Source organism: Lissotriton helveticus, chromosome 2_1, assembly GCF_964261635.1.
Source record: "Lissotriton helveticus chromosome 2_1, aLisHel1.1, whole genome shotgun sequence".
Lineage (NCBI taxonomy): Eukaryota > Metazoa > Chordata > Amphibia > Caudata > Salamandridae > Lissotriton > Lissotriton helveticus.
The window spans coordinates 1541110336-1541127657 of NC_136059.1; the positions used below are offsets into that span (position 1 = coordinate 1541110336).

Sequence of the window (17322 nt, forward strand, 5' to 3'; positions counted from 1 at the left end):
TGTTTCACTTTAAGGACATGTCCATACTAATGTTTTGTTTACCTCACAACAGGACCTGGTATGTGCGAAATGTGAGTGCTTCACGTTCACTATAACATCTTGGTCAGTGTTCCAATCACTAGGCCTCATTGTTGTTGTAGTCAATTCAACGTCACTTTAGCAATACTTGAAGAATGGTAAGCTGCATGGCTAGTGTAGTTCAGTGGTGACATGGCGGACAAGTAAGAAAGGGCAAAAGTTATTTGTGACAGAAATTAATAGGGGTGATAGGAGGTGGTGTTGTGGAACACAAATTAATGCACACATCACTATCACTTTAAATAATTTGCTAACACATGTCCATTTGTGTACAGTGTGCCTGTGCAGTACCAATGTTTGGCCTAGAAGGACACCCTGCAGATATTTTTAGGATGATTGTTAGGAGACAATCCCAGACAAGGTCCTTGTACACGTGGAATTTACTTAGGGATCCCAACTCACTTGCCTGGTCAATGGCGGGGCATTGTTTTGCTGAGGAGTCAATGGCAACAGGTAGTAGTATGACTTACCACTATTGTCTTCCATGAAGGAGTTGGTTTTGAACGCTGTCGAGCAGGTAGAGCATTGGCAGGATATGTAGGATCAGCTCCATGGCGGCACAGGACGGTAGAGCTGAGTAGAGGTGAGTTTTAGCCTTATATCCGTCCCTTTCTGCCATCTCAGATGTGGTGGTTGGACGGCCACGGTCACCCCAGCTGTAAGGCATCTCATAATTGGGCGGGCAGATTCACTGGTGGTCGGAGTCACCCACAGCCTCATATGTTTGATCTGCGACTGCTGTGCTTAGAGTTGGCTGGGGGTGTCTTTGGTTCGGCAGCAGTCTTCTGTAACTTGGAATATGGCTGTTGGACCACCAAGCTCACTGCGGTCAGACCGCCACCGTCGGCACGGCGGTTCACGGACGGCCAAACTCGTAATAAGTCCCACGTGTTGGACGGTGAAAAAAAGAGGCATGAGGTAGAATTGGAACAAGGCAGCCTCCATATTCAGCTAAACTGGTATTTGGCATTTTGGTAATACTGAGGAAGGGCCTTTTAGCAAATTAAGCACTGATATGCCTCTTGAACACATATTCAATTTTACAATCGCATTTTCATTCATTGAAAAGAGAGGCTGCTTTTGAAATGTACAAAGAAGTGTATTTTTCATTCAAAGTGCAGGGATGTGTGCAATGCTTCCTTCAAGATGCAGTAACTGCCCTTATTGATACCTGGAGCTGCCCACACCAAAAAGTAGATTCCCAACATTTTTTAGAGAATAAAATGTATATATCATGGAGATTTGGGAAGTAAAGCTAAGCATTGCTCAAAAAAATTCTCTGGTTCCCACACAGAATTATCACAGTTTTTCAGTCCTTTTTTATTTATTTATTGAATTTTATTTGAATTTATATATCTCTTTTAGCTAAATAAAAATACAGTACACAAATCCAAATGAACATCAGTAGAAAATGTGGGATGTCTATAAATTATTCTGAAAATGAAGCTGTGACAAAAAATACATTAAAGGGGCTTTAAGACTATGTTTTCATGCTACGTTTCACAAGCCAAATAAGCAAGCCACAGTTGAGAAGGGGAAATATGCTACAATAGGAGCCGCACAGCATCCACAGTACAGAGAAGCTCCTCATCTCAACAGCGATCATGATGTAGGCAATAACTAGCTGGGTTTGCATCAATGTGAGAAATCTATACAACAGCTGGGCATGCCAAGATTTCACAACTAAACTAAAGTACTGGTTAATTCGATAATCCGCTTCCACCATAACGGCCCAGCACAAAAAGCCAAAGACCTGCCCTGGGTAGAGACCATGCCACCAGGCCGAGAAGATGAAGGTAACCAGTAAAGGCTGCATTGGGCTTTTCTGGAATATGAGTCTTCTCAGCCACTGGGAGGTGCTTTTGTTCCAAGTTCTGGTAAACAAAGACAACCTGTTGGTGGTTTCCAAAGTCCAGAGGTCCATGTCAGACAGCTCACGGTGACAGTTCTCAGTCTGGTGGCCAAGCTGCAACCCAAAGCCTGCTACATATACGAGTGATTCATCAAGCAGCCAATGTGAATAATAGGTCATCTTGAAGAGGAGAGCGGTAGTCCACATTGTGGAAACACAACTGCATTTTGAGCATTCGGCCAATCCTGGTTGGTTAATCACCCAGTCCTGCATGAAGATTCTTAGCGTTTGTAATACCAACACACGAAGGCACATGCAGCCAAAAATCCAGATGGGGTTAACAAGAGATGGACCCAGCCCCTTGATTTGTTTGTCAAATATTAAAAAAGAACATAGAGGGCCACCTAGCAATGCAGGAAAGAAGAGCATGTAACTGCAGAGTGCCAGATGACTCCTTGGAGACCTCTGGAATGAGCCATGCTCTTGATTTTCAGGTGTACTCCTCAGTTTGCCTTCATGGATGTCCAATGCCAGTGATGTCACCCTCTGAGTGAGCAGCATGAGTGATGAAATAGAAATAGAAAACCTAAAAGAAGGAAATTGTAATAGTTAATACAATGAAGCAATCTTTTCCTTGATCCTTCCTGGTATAGCTTCAAGTTCACTACCTAGATTTGAGTTAGGATTGTCACATACATGATACTGTAATAAATACTTCAGATTACCATGTTTCACATGGGTCACACTAAAACATATAACGAGTTTCAAGCAGACCCATCAAGCGGACACCTAAAATAGGGGAAGGTCCTAAAAATTACATTTTCCATGTCAACTTCTATAGGATTATCCTTGATGCAGGAAAGAAATGGCTGAACAGAATTGCACCAAACTTAACTCAAGCAGGTGCCTTTGATTGCTGTGGTGTAAATTTGTTTAGTAATTAGTGTTTAAAAAGTGTTGAAGTCTGGGACATGAAACAATGATATTTTAGACATTTGCAGATCTTCTGTAGATTTGGGACTTGTTTCCAGTCCAGGGAAGACCAGGCTTGGGAGTTCGGGCTGGACTGTTCCCATGAGGAATAGGGTCAAGACTGATTTGCATATGGCTGGGTCTAAACTGGGGTGGCAAAGTAAGCTAAAGAACAATGATGGATTCAACCCAGATCTGTGATTGGGGGTGAGTGTCTGAAAAGTTTCAATGCTCCGTCCATCATCTATTTGTTTTTGAGACATTTTAGAGCTATTGGGACATTGCAGATCTTCTGTGGATTTGGGAATCCACAGAGGATTCATGACACAATACAAATTAAGGGAAATTCTTTGAACTAGAGAGCTGTTTGTCTGTCGTCCATTGCAGATTTGCAAATCCTGCTAAAAATGCAGGCATCTGCTGTCATCTGATTGACCGGTCACTACAGAAAAGTTATGTTGCAGCCGCATTTACCCAAAATGGTGCACTAAGTACCAACTTGGGAAATCTAAAAAAAAAAAGTAGGGGCAGGGTGATCCTACAATTACCCCCAGGCCCATATGGGGCAGCCCAAACCAAATAAAATAATTATCAAAAAATTATCTTATACTGGATGCACAGATTCTGCACCCTCTGTAGGTCCCTCGGACACTCTTGGGGCCTTATTATTCACATATCCTGCATAAGATATGTGATTCCTGCAAAAAAACCTGAAAATAACAAATATTCAGTGCATTATTGCTGCATTTGACCAACAGCCACATTTGCGGGTGAGCGGCAAGTTGTGGCTGGAAGCAGGGCCTGGTAGTAGTTGAGTCCCTTTAACCCTGAAACATGCATCACACGCTCAGGCTGTGCACAGCAGGCATTTGTCGCTTACTCTCAATGAAGTCCTGCTGCCAACCCTAGCTATAAGCGTCCCACACTATGAGTTGGCAAACAATTTCGGTTAGCTGCAGAACCTGGCTACCTGTGGTCATCCCCGCTGCGCACGGTCAAAGAACATGTGCAGAGGGGTTTGGCCCCTGTGGATGATTGTGCTCTGGGTCTGGCTGAAGGCCAATCATTGCTATGCACAGCATAGTTTGACACCCCATGGAAGGCCGGGTACATAATCCGGCCAGTTTGTTTAACCAACCTCCATGGTTGATTGGGCACAGGAAACTGTTGCTTTTGGTATATGATCAAAACAATCAATGAAAAAAATGTTGAAGTGAAGTAAGGGTTATCTTTGGTTAACACAATAACATACGTTTAAAAAAAAACCTCACAAATTCACTGAAAAAACAACTGCTAAAATGGGGTGTGGAAAATAAACTGAAAAAACAATGGAATTCCCAAGTTATGGTTAGGACCTCAATCTAAAACTCAGACAGCAGATATGCAGACCATAACTTGCACAGCAAATGCAACACTTATCACCTCACAATAGGAATCCTATGAAGTAACAAGACCCAAAGCACAACATAATTAAATAACAATACATTTGGAAACCAATAAATAATACTGCATGCATAGGTGTCTCCTTAATAAAATAAAGATTAATTTGATATGCAATATTATCTGAAGGTTATTCACCATATTTGTAATTGCATCTGTCACATCAAGGGTGAGGTTAAGAGCTTTGCATATTGGTGTGGTGTGGCAACAAGATATTTCAAGCTAACTACCCCAAAATAACCAATTAATTGTAAAATATGAAACATTCATGAAGGGTAACATTGGTATTTTTGTTGCAATACTGCCATCTTCAGGTTCTGGCCTACTGGTTTATGGTGCCATCATAAATATACGATGGGTAGTTATAGTAAGGTTAAGGTTTCCATAGGAAATACTTTTTTAGTTTGGTGATAATTTTGGAGCCATATGGCAAATCTTCACAGAACTTTCAGAAAAGAATGCCCTCTTTTGCCTAGTTTCTTCATGGAAAGTTTCAAAGTGATCCTTCAAGCGATATCCGAGAAAAATGAGAGGGGGTTTTCAAAACTTAAAACCCCCATTCATTTTCTATGGACCTTTTAAGAAGTACTACGGAAAAACTACTGAACAGAAATACACCAAATTTGTCAGGCAGCTAGATATTGGTCCGGAAATCATGCTTGGTGTGATGTATTCGTTTTTGAGATATTAGGAATTAAAAATATTTGTATATCTGGATGGTTGGGTTTGAAGGGCTCTTGTAAGAGTCCATCAAGCCCATTTTTTAAAACTAGAGCATTCTGAATGGGCCAAGGCACTTTTTTCCCTTGGGCCAGAGCATGCTGATTAGCTGACTGCAACATGAAGAAAAATGTTGCAGGAAGCTATGACAGGGCACAGGGACTTAATTCCCAGTCTGAGTTTATTTTTATTTTTAAATATAAGGGGGCAGGGTAGGGATAACCTGCCCCCTAGTCTTTGTGTTGGGGGTTCCACAAAGACCCCACTCCCAAGGTCAAAATAATGTTTTAGCTTTAAAAAGCTGCTATCCTGATTGTGGCTTTTTAAAAATAAAATGAAATTCGACAGGCACTTTATATTTCAATAATCGGCTCCCCGGAAGATCTTAAAATGTCCAGTTGGATCTAAAATTCTAACGTTTCATGCCAAGACTGGAACACTTTTTAAACACTAATTATTGGTCAGGGATCTTTCGGGGTCTTTATTTAAAATATTTGTGGAGGGAGTGTGTGTGTGGCTCCCTCCTCCCCGATCCACTCCTGAGTCCGGGAACCACTTACTTTGCCCTATACTTGAAAGCCACTAATGAGCCAAGGAGACGCCATCCACTGGGCTTACTAGCCAAAAGTAGGTCAGGGGACGCAAACCCTCTCTCTCTGAGCCTCTTTTGGGGCCCAGGAACCCTATCCCCAGGGGCCAAATAGGTTAAAAAAAAATTGGGAAGGGGGCTGGGTTCCCTGCCCCACGTGGGGGGTGAGCACATATCCTACTCGCTCTTACCTGGGCACAGAACTCCACTTTGCTCTTGCCCGGCTGGAGCATTAAAAAAAAAGTTGCTCCCTCTCGGGTGGAGTAAAGAGAAGGTGGTGGTTCCTGCAGGTACCCAGTATTTGCCTGGGGAGCCTGCTGTGGGGGCCCTGGGGCTCCCCTTGTGACGTTCCGTGACGATTTTACTCGTGTTTGTAACATTGTCGTAAATACATAATTTTGGTATCAGTGAACCGCAAATGATCCATTTAGTATATCCTGGTGTTTTCGCTATGCTACGAGCAAGAGCACTCCTGTTACAAACACATTTCTGTTCTACCCATGGCATCCATCTTAGACACGGAAGCCATTTTGTACTCCTTGCCCTCACATAGTCAATGGACACGCAATGACCTCTTTTTATTTAAGGACACGTAGGCTTTAGCCGGCGATTCACCTTGCGAGTGACACGTGCACCTTAGGCCAGCAACGCTGTGGCAGCATGACTCGGCAAGAGCTGCCTCCCCAGCCTGAGGCCAGTCCTGCTATACTGGTTCTTGTGTTCGTTGGCCTGATCATGATTAGGCGGCCGAAGCTGGTAACCGTGCCCATTTACGACCCACAAACATCTCTTATCCTGTCTTTCTATCTTCCACACCTGGCTCTGCTCCTTTCCTTCTGGGCCTTTATTAGGGGGAGGTAACGAAATTTACGATGAGGCGGTCCGGGTCTTGAATGAAGAATTGACATGGGATTATGATGGAATAGTGGGAACCCCTCATTCGTAATGTTTTGACATCAGATACTGTTGACGATTCCTGTGCAACGCCAAATATTTATTGTTTAAGACACGAATGTTTAGAACTGTGGTAACATGTAAAGAATTTGCCCCGAGCAGAATATTTAGTATATAAGGAACAACCCTCTTTGTACAAATTGAACAGGCTCCTAGACACTGCCCGTGTGCAGTTTCTGTGACTTCTGTGTCCCTGCAGTAATAAACCTTTGGTCTTTGACGCCACCATCGAGAAGCCCGTGTTTCTGTTTGTTTGTGCACCGAGACAGGTTGAACTCCGGGGTCTTCGGGTGTTTTCCCTGACACCTCTGGACGGAACCAAAAAGTCCAGAACTCCAATTGGCGCCCAACGTGGGGCGACGTCATTCGGTAGCGGTCCAAAAGCCTGAAGAGTTCGAGGAGCTTCGTGTGAAGATTTCAGAGGGAGGCGCCCCACTTCATCGATCCCGGCATATCGCAAAAGTGGCCCCGACGTTCTCTTCCGCGAGGGTTCCCAGTCAGACGGCTGCAGTGGTCCGTTGCCTTGACCGTCGCCCTGTCTTGGACCCGAGGTGCAGTCCTTAGTACGGCGAGACGTGACGGGTTTCTCCTTGGTGACGTCTTCAGTACCTCAGTTAAGTATTTTGTGAGGGTTGCTCCTGTTTGGATAATCCTTTTAGTTCTCAGTTCAGTTCAGTTCTGTAAGATTATCACTGGTTATTCTGGTTACGATAATCATTCTGTTCAGTTCAGGTATCGATACGTTTATCAGTTCTGGTAGGCCTAAGTTCTTGGTTCGAGTGTGCATCTTTTCTGTTTGTGTCTTGTTTGTTTTGTGTTCCGGATTATAAAATGGTAAGTCGGAAAAATTGTATGTTGTCTTGTTTTAGTTGCAACAGTGATTCCCAGTTGGAGGACTCGTGTTTGGTTCCTCCGATTGGAACTCCCCTTTATGATCTATATTGCAAATTTGGTGTGGGCCCTATCTCTTATAACGAGGTATGGATCCGCTTCACAGAGAAAGATGGTGTCCTTAGTTGGCCACTACATGGTAGTTTTGAACCTGACGTTCTCGATAATCTAGAAAGAAGGTTGTTTAAGAAGAAAGCCCGGCCGGCAATGTTTGATTCTTTCCGTTATTGGCGAAAAGAATCTAAACAGAGAGAAATTAAAAAGTTGAAGAAAGAACAGAAAGAGCAAGAGTTGACTTTAGAACAGTCTGCTAGGCAGCTGCAACTCAACGAGTCTGAGAAAGCGATGGAGGTGGCCAATAGAGAACGTAATTTAGCGATAGACAAGTGCTATCCTGCTTTACCATCGAGTACGGCTAAGATAGTAGAGGACCCTGAAAAGGATCCCCTGTTGTCTTACTTGTTACGATCACCCCCACCGTATGCACAGGGTGCTACGGCTCCACCTATACCGAATGTTCAATTACCGGTTGCTGGACAACACGGTGTCCCTGTTCCCGCTCCCCTGAATCAAGTTCCTGTACCTCCTGTGGTCAATATTAATGTTCCTTCGACAACCCCTCTTCCAGGGTTGCCGGCTTCTTTACCTATGCCTGTGTCACTCACACCTGCTACTTCACAAGCTATTTTTCCTGCTACTCCTACTGTTCCTAATCTATCTGTTCCAACTGCTACTCTATTTACTGCTTCTGCTAATATTATAACTCCGCTTTCTGTTCGTCGGAGAATCACTGATTCTGTCTCCAATATTCTATCTCCCTTCTATAAAACTCTGATTAAGACTCCTACCTCTGACTCTGTACAGAGGCGTAGTCAGCTTCCCAGTACTGAAGAAAGAGGAATATTAGATTCCACTGCTCTTAGATGGGTTTCGAAAGTTGGAAGATATAATGTACAAGATGTATTAGATACATTTATGCAATGGAATGAACCGACACAACGATATGTGTTCGATGAAATGTGTTTCCTTCTACGTGAGGAATTGGAAGAGGATGACCCTGAATCAAATCTAGGAGAATTACTTAGTGTTCAGAAAGAGTTTGCTGCAGGTATGATAGTTGGTCAAAATATAAAAGAAGCGATGGAACTAATTTTAAGTTATAGGAATGACCCATCCCTTCGTTCACCAAGAGAGTTAGAGAAACGTAGTACGAAACAAAATCGTCAATATCCAATGAGAGAGGTTCCACCAATTTGGCGTGAAGCTGTGCAAGCTAATGCACCGCTTGGTATTGCGGCCGCTCCGGCACAATTCCAGAGAGTATGGATACATATTCCATGGAAGCGAGCTGAAGTATTAGCAGTGAAACAGGCCTTGCCAGATCCGCGTAAAAATCCTGCAGGGTACTACAAAGAGTTGGCTCAAACAGTTGACGCTTGTGTATTGAATCTTGCTGACATAGATCTGCTATTTGGTAATGTAGTACCACAACCAATTTGGGCTAAAATTCGTAAAGAGAATCATCCAGTTGCCCTAGGTGGTGACTGGGCAGCTATAATTGCAGCGGATGGTCAACAAATAGGTGGTTCCAAACCAGAACCCCTAATTGCTAATTTGCCTGGTAGAATAATCGATTTAATGAAAACCTTGATGCCAGCATTGCGCGTTAACTGGGACAAATTGTCCGCGTGCAAACAGAAGAAAGACGAAAGCGTCTCCGACTTTTTCACAAGATTCGAGGAGACTTTCGTGGATCATAGTGGTCAGGATATGAGCACAGAAGGAGGCCAGAGATTATTTGTTGATAAATTTGTGCACAATCTGTTGCCAGAACTTAGTGGTAAATTAAAGAATTCTGAAAGTGCGTGGGCTGTCTCTACGACTGCGCAAATACTTGCGACTGCCCAGTACTATGAAAATAGGGATAAAGAAGAGAAGGAAAAATCAGATAAAAAGACGAAAGATTTAAAAACTAAAGTACTTTTACAGCAAGCTTATCCGCCTCGCACAAATCAGACTAATATGCAGCAAGGGTCATATCAAAGAACGGATTATAATTTTCAAAGGCCACAATACCAATGGAATCAATGTGCTTATTGCAAAGTGGAAGGTCATTACAAAAATGAGTGTCCAGTTCGGGCACAAAATAATGCTGCGGCAGCTCAGAGAGGTCGTGGTAGTTCTATGCAAAACTCTAGAGGTCGAGGACGAGGTGCTATGCCTCCGCAGACGAGTGATCGCCCTTCTAATTATTTCGACCAGCGAAATGGACAATCTGCCCAACAGAATAGGTCTCCACAGTATCATGTTGAAGACTATTATGAAGCTAGTGAGGAAGGTCAGCAAAGTGAGTACTAGGACAGCCATGGACAAAGAGAGGGAGTAGTATCAGTTCCAGTAGATCAGAGTGGGCCGTATGTCGCAGTAGCAACATCAGGTATAGTCGAACCGTTTCTGTTGGATACTGGTGCAGCAAAAAGTTCTATCATACATGCGAAACTCCCTGGCGCACCTTTGTCTGGCTCAACAAACGTTTCAGTAGGTTTTTCGGGCGCCCCTGTTCATAACCCTGTTTCTGGTCCTTTGTCGATTTCTGTTGGACCCTGCCACTTGAAAGCACCCCTGATTTTGACGACAGGTTGTAACGAAAATCTGCTTGGTTTAGACTTGTTAAAACGCCTGTACGCGACATTGTACTGTTCTCCAGCAGGAGTACAGCTTACGTTGGGTAAAAGAATAATCTCTCCGATGTACTTGTCGATGGATGCGCTCCCACCAGAGCTGCGTTCACTCCCTGATACTCTTTGGGCGACTGGTCCTAATGATGTAGGTCTATTGGAAATTCCACCCTATGTAGTAACTTTGAAAGCAAATGTCAAACTTCCACGAATTCCACAATACAGAATCTCTAGTGAAGGTGAGCGTGCGCTCCTACTGATAGTGCATGATCTGATTGAGAAAGACGTTATAGAAGAAACTAGAGGTAATGTCTGTAATAGTCCTGTACTGCCTATTTTGAAACGAACTGACCCTACAAAACCTCCAATATATAGGTTTGTAATTGATCTCAGAGAGGTTAATAAAATTGTGATTCCACAGTTTCCTGTGGTTCCAGACATTACTGCATTGTTAACGTTGATTCCTGCTACAGCAGCATGGTTTTCGGTTGTCGACTTGAAAAATGCCTTTTTCAGCATTCCGATAGCCGAAGAAAGCAGAGATATCTTCGGTTTCTCTCTAGGAGGACGAAGCTTCAGGTTTAAACGCGCTCCACAAGGCTATTGTGAAAGCCCATCCATTTACAGTCAAGCATTAAAAAGCCAGTTAGATTCCTTCGTACTTCCTCTTGGTTCTGCTTTAGTACAATATGTCGATGATCTTCTAGTGGCTGCTGATGACAAGGAAACTTGCAAAACAGCTACGATTTCTTTATTGCATCACTTGTCAGATTTGAATCACAAGGTGTCACCTTCAAAAATGCAATACTGCTGCCAAGAAGTGACCTACCTAGGTCATCTCTTGTCAAAGGAGGGAAGGAAGTTGACCCCAGAGAGAATAAAAGCAATTACACAGATGAATGTTCCTAGCACGCAGAGAGAAGTACGTGCCTTTTTAGGTATTACCTCATATTGTAGGCAATGGATCCCGAATTTTTCTCTTTTAGCAAAACCGTTGGTAGCTTTGACTGGGAAAAATGTTCCGAGTCCGGTACCATGGTCTGCTGAATGTCAGCAGAGTTTTTCTGAGTTACGAAATGCACTGTGTTCAGCACCTGTATTGGGTACACCCGACTACAGTAAGCCATTCACGCTCTATGTCCACGAGAGAGAAGGTTGTGCATTGAGTGTTTTGACGCAGAAATTTGGTGATAAACAACGCCCTTGTGCGTATTTTTCATCAACGTTAGATCCGGTAGCCAGAGCATTGCCTAGTTGCTTGAGAGCTACAGCCGCAGCTGCAGCTTCCATTCGACAATCTGCTGGTTTAGTAATGAACAACATGCTAGTAGTTATGGTTCCTCATGCTGTGGATACACTCATGAACCGAACCAAGACGCAACACCTTACCAGTGCTAGATTATCAGGTTATGAACTGACACTGTTAGCTAGTCATATTCAGATCAAAAGATGCAATGTATTGAATCCAGCGACATTGTTGCCGACTAGCCAAGAGTCGAGTGATTCCGAACCACACGACTGTTGTTTCAAAACTGAGGAAGAAACCAAAGGACGAATTGATCTAAAAAACACTCCGTTATCAGACCCAGATGGCACGCTGTATGTTGATGGGTCTTGCTTCAAATTGGAGAATGGTGATGTGACTGCCGCTTATGCAGTAACGACCTTGAGTACGATTGTGGAGACTGCAAGAGTGAGTCAGAATTCTGCCCAGGCTGCAGAATTGATCGCGCTAACAAGAGCGTGCGTTTTAGCTAAGGGAAAGAGAGTGAATGTGTTCACAGATAGTCAGTACGCGTTCGGCGTGGCCCATAGTTTTGGCCGCTTGTGGAAAGAGAGAGGTTTCATTACGTCCCATGGGACTAAGATTCAACATGGTCAGCTAGTTAATGACTTGTTGGAATCTCTAACCTTGCCGACTGAAGTTGCGATTGTGAAATGCAGTGCTCATAAAGCAATCACGGATGATGTTGGTCGTGGGAATGCTTTTGCTGATGAGACTGCAAAACAGACAGCTAGAAATATGATGAGTAGAATGTATGTTGCAACGTCTGCAAGATGGATTTCTGAGTCTGGAATGTGTGAGGACACAGTGGAAAGCGTGAAAGAAATTCAGAAAGAGGCGACTGAGGAGGAAAAACTTGCATGGAAAGAGAGCACGGGTAAATTGGACTCGAGTGGGTGTTGGATTGACTTGTCAGAACAACAGCGTTGGATGTTGCCTGATGCGTATGTGCTTGCAGTAGTGACGATGGCACATGGAACAGCGCACATCAGTTCAAAAGGGATTTGTAAGATGTTGGCTCCGGTCTGGAAGAATGATGGGATTAGTAAGTGTGCAGAGAGAGTGGTGAGAAATTGTATGGTATGCTTGATGCATAATCCTGGCAAGGGAATCCCCACACCTGCAGGTCACTTCGCTCCTCCTTCCTGCCCCTTCGAAGTGATCCAGCTAGACTTCATTCACATGGATCGTTGTAATAACCTGAAATACGTCCTAGTGGTAGTTTGTGCTTTCTCCAGATGGTTCGAAGCATACCCGCTAAAGGACAATACTGCCTTATCCACTGCCAAAATTCTTCTTAAAGAATACTTCCCCAGATACGGAATGCCACGGATTGTATGGTCAGATAACGGAAGTGAGTTCGTAGGGAAAGTTATGCAGAGTGTGTGTGCCGGCCTAGGGATTAGACAGAAGTTTCATAGTGCGAATCATCCCCAGTCCGCGGGTTTAGTCGAGGGTTACAATGGCACCCTTAAACTGAAACTTGCTAAGATACAAGCATCCACGGGTTTGTCCTGGCCAGACGCATTGCCTTTGGCTTTGCTATCAACAAGAGCAACTGTAGATTCTAGAGTAGGGCTTAGTCCTTATGAAATAGTTTTTGGTCGTCCTGCAAATGTTTGGGGGGTACCTAGACCAAAAGAATTCAAGCAGCTGGAATACCCAATGTTTATTGATTACCTTTTCGACTTGACTGCTAAATTGAGTCTTATTCACCAACAGGTTTTCGATGCATTGCCAAAGCCACCGGAGAGTCCAGGCCATCAGCTGAAACCAGGTGACCAGGTGGTCATTAGAAATTTTGCAAGAACGAAAAATCTTCAGCCCAGATTCATTGGCCCTTTCCAAGTCCTACTAGCAACGAGAACTGCTATTCGTGTGGCCGGAAGGAAGAACTGGATCCATACGACACATGCCAAACGTGTGCCTCTGCCACTTCCTTACGACAACTGGGTAAAGAAAGGAATCGGTGCCTCTGAAACGGAACAAATCCCCAGGTTCATACCTTTCAGCGATGCAGAACTGATCACGGATTCACCAAATTCTGACTCTCCTCCTGAAACTGCTCTTTTGAACCCTGAACATTTGCCATCTGCACCAAAAGAACATTTGCCATCTGCGAACGTGAACATTGCAACGTCAGCTGAAAATACATTGTTTCCAGATCAGACAGCTCCTGCAAAACTGAGATACAACTTACGTTCTCGCAATATGGACAAATAAAGCAGGAAACTGCCTATTTTCAGATTTGAATTTGCTATACATTGCCTCCAGCCAGGAAGTTTGCTAATACTTTGTATTGTTTCTTTTTGTTTTAAAATTGCCTTGCCGTCTGGGTAGCCGTAGGGTCGTGGCTGTGTGCCTAGTTGAATCTGCGGGGGTCAGACACAAGGTCGATCTTTCTGTTAGTTCTGGGAACTCCCAGGGCTGATAGAGGCATTTTCATCTACGTACACATCATCAGTGGTCGCGAACGGTCGTAGAAGATGGAGCTTCCTGAGCTGCAACGAGAAAATTTAATTTATGTTCGCAGAAATAGACTGTACAGAATACTTCACAGCAAATGCTTTCTAATGCAATGTGCAGTTACATTTTTAATTGTTTTGATAACGTTGGTGGGTGGAATCGTCTTTGGTGTACATTTGATTTTTATGCCAGTAACTACAGTACCTCCCCTTGATCCTACTACTTCTACGGTTTCTTCTATGCATTCTTTTCACTCATTTCCTGAACACGAACAAGCTCGACGCTCAGAATTTATTAACAATACATTTGTACAGCTCTTGCATCAACACCAACTGGTAGTTAATACTACAGACTGCTGGGTGTGTGGCTTGATACCTCACACTATGGATAAAGGCATTCCCTATCTAGTCTTGCCTTTTAGCTACAATGGATCATTTCAGGCCTTTCAGACCATTTTTTCATATGCCCTTGAGACCTATCCTCCGCGTCCACCACGGTCCACTAAATACAACTCAGCCAACAAAGCTTTAGTCCAGGGAATTATTGACATGATTAAAGACGTCAATAATACTCCATCTTACCCTAGAGATGAATTACGGGTGTATTTGAGTTGGAACTCTACAGAGTATCGCCTTAGTTTGGGAGAAAGCAAGCGTAAAAGCTCCACTTCAGTTTGGGTTGTGCCTCACCGAGGTCAGGTCTGTTTGCAAGGAAATGGGAGAAATCTGAGAGCTCAGCTAGGGAAGAGTGAGTGCGTTGAGACTTACGTATTTCCGTCTAACTCCTCCCCTGCCTTCCTGACTGCTAGGGGTACCTACTTCATCTGTCAGGACAGAGCATATACATGGCTGCCTGCTGACTTTTCAGGTTCATGTTATATTGCTCGATTGTTACCTCCGACATACACTGCTTCTTCAGATTATCACAAGACCAGAGTAGCAAGAGGTGTCTTCAGCAAGGAAGATACCGCTGGTCAAGAAGCTGGAGACTTTTTCAAAGGTTTCCTTCCGTTTTGGGGGCCTATGGCCAATAGTAGAAATCTACGTCAACTAACACGGGTAGTTGAATCTACTATTACAGAAACTGCTGGTGCCCTTAGTAACTTAACAGCTGAGCTTCAGGCGGATCGTCTCATGACGTTGCAGAACCGAATGGTTCTAGACGTAATACTTGCAGATCGAGGTGGGGTATGCAGAATGATCCAATCGAGCTGCTGTGTCTTTATTCCAAATAATGCTCCAACAGTCTATGAAGCGATCTCTAAGCTTCACAAGATTTCCGACTCTATACACGTAGATAAGGGAAACTGGTCCTTCATGGAGTGGTTTTGGACTCTGGTATCAGCGTGGGGATGGAAGGTTCTGATGGTCATTGGTGTCATCCTAGTATTTCTGTTCTCGTGCTGTCTTATTATCCAATGTGGTCCCGCTCTGTGTAGTCTCTGTGCTGCAACCTGTTTCAGAAAACCACCTGCATTAGGAGAAAAGGCACGAGACAGGATGATGATACAACAACATGTCACTGACCTAATGAGCATAGAATTAGACTCTGACTCTGATATAGACTGAGCAATTGCCTATGTAAGGGCAAAAGGAGGGTCTGAGGTTCCGTGACGATTTTACTCGTGTTTGTAACATTGTCGTAAATACATAATTTTGGTATCAGTGAACCGCAAATGATCCATTTAGTATATCCTGGTGTTTTCGCTATGCTACGAGCAAGAGCACTCCTGTTACAAACACATTTCTGTTCTACCCATGGCATCCATCTTAGACACGGAAGCCATTTTGTACTCCTTGCCCTCACATAGTCAATGGACACGCAATGACCTCTTTTTATTTAAGGACACGTAGGCTTTAGCCGGCGATTCACCTTGCGAGTGACACGTGCACCTTAGGCCAGCAACGCTGTGGCAGCATGACTCGGCAAGAGCTGCCTCCCCAGCCTGAGGCCAGTCCTGCTATACTGGTTCTTGTGTTCGTTGGCCTGATCATGATTAGGCGGCCGAAGCTGGTAACCGTGCCCATTTACGACCCACAAACATCTCTTATCCTGTCTTTCTATCTTCCACACCTGGCTCTGCTCCTTTCCTTCTGGGCCTTTATTAGGGGGAGGTAACGAAATTTACGATGAGGCGGTCCGGGTCTTGAATGAAGAATTGACATGGGATTATGATGGAATAGTGGGAACCCCTCATTCGTAATGTTTTGACATCAGATACTGTTGACGATTCCTGTGCAACGCCAAATATTTATTGTTTAAGACACGAATGTTTAGAACTGTGGTAACATGTAAAGAATTTGCCCCGAGCAGAATATTTAGTATATAAGGAACAACCCTCTTTGTACAAATTGAACAGGCTCCTAGACACTGCCCGTGTGCAGTTTATGGGACTTCTGTGTCCCTGCAGTAATAAACCTTTGGTCTTTGACGCCACCATCGAGAAGCCCGTGTTTCTGTTTGTTTGTGCACCGAGACAGGTTGAACTCCGGGGTCTTCGGGTGTTTTCCCTGACACCTCTGGACGGAACCAAAAAGTCCAGAACTCCACTTGCAGCCACAAGAGTGTGTTTTGTGAGTCTTCCAGCAGGCACAAGGGCACCCACCAGATGCCCAGGGAAATGGGGTCACTGGGGGCGTGAAGGCTCAGGGAGGAGGGCCCGCCTCACTTTATTTAAAAAAGTCCCCGGAGGATGGGGTCCCTTGGGTTGTTAGTGGCTCAGGGAGGGGGGCTGCACACCTCCTCCTCTTAATTAAAAACAAAGGCCCTGGGGGATGGCGTCTCTGGGGCTTCTAGTGGCTCAGGTGGGAGGGCCATGCACCCCTCCACTTAATAGAAAAACATGGTATGGGTGTTCCAGGTGGGGACTGATTACCCAATAAAATTCTTTTATTTTAAAAAGTGAATAATAAATTAGCGGCAGTAGATGCTCATTTATTATTCACTGCTAGGAAAGAAGTGCCCCCCCCCTAATGCCCAAGGGCATTATAATATTATTGTTATGTTTGTGGTACTCTACAAGTGGTAGGGGCACTACCCAGCATTTTTTAACTGTTGTGGGGGGTTGCAGGAAGTAAAACAGCCCCCCAGCAACATTATGGAAAAAAACGGTATGCCTGCAGGGTCATTAAAACCATGACCCAAGGAGAACCCACCATATTTTTTAAAAGTGTTCCTAGCTGGATCTCAATGCTCTCCAGCTGGAATGCAAGGACCTATAGTGGTTGTTTTTATGACTGTGTTTTATGGGCTGAAAATAAAAATAAAAGACTTGCAGACATGTTGGTTTTATTTATTTTTTAAAACAATTTGTGTCTGAGGTTTTCAGTCTCCAAAATGCAAAAATGAAAACAATGTTAAAAGAAAGACTAACAGATGTTTTTTTATTAAAACAATA

The 17322-nt window shown here is 43.9% G+C and overlaps 1 protein-coding gene across 1 annotated transcript in view; it reads right to left on the minus strand.

The window, feature by feature from the left end:
• Positions 1-1558: 1558 nt before the first annotated feature.
• The window catches only part of MBOAT4 (membrane bound ghrelin O-acyltransferase MBOAT4), a 151443-nt gene continuing 135679 nt past the window's right edge, over positions 1559-17322 (minus strand). The window contains exon 3 of the mRNA XM_078677867.1: positions 1559-2516. Coding sequence (XP_078533993.1) covers positions 1559-2516 — 958 coding nt within the window. The remainder of the gene's footprint in view (positions 2517-17322) is intronic.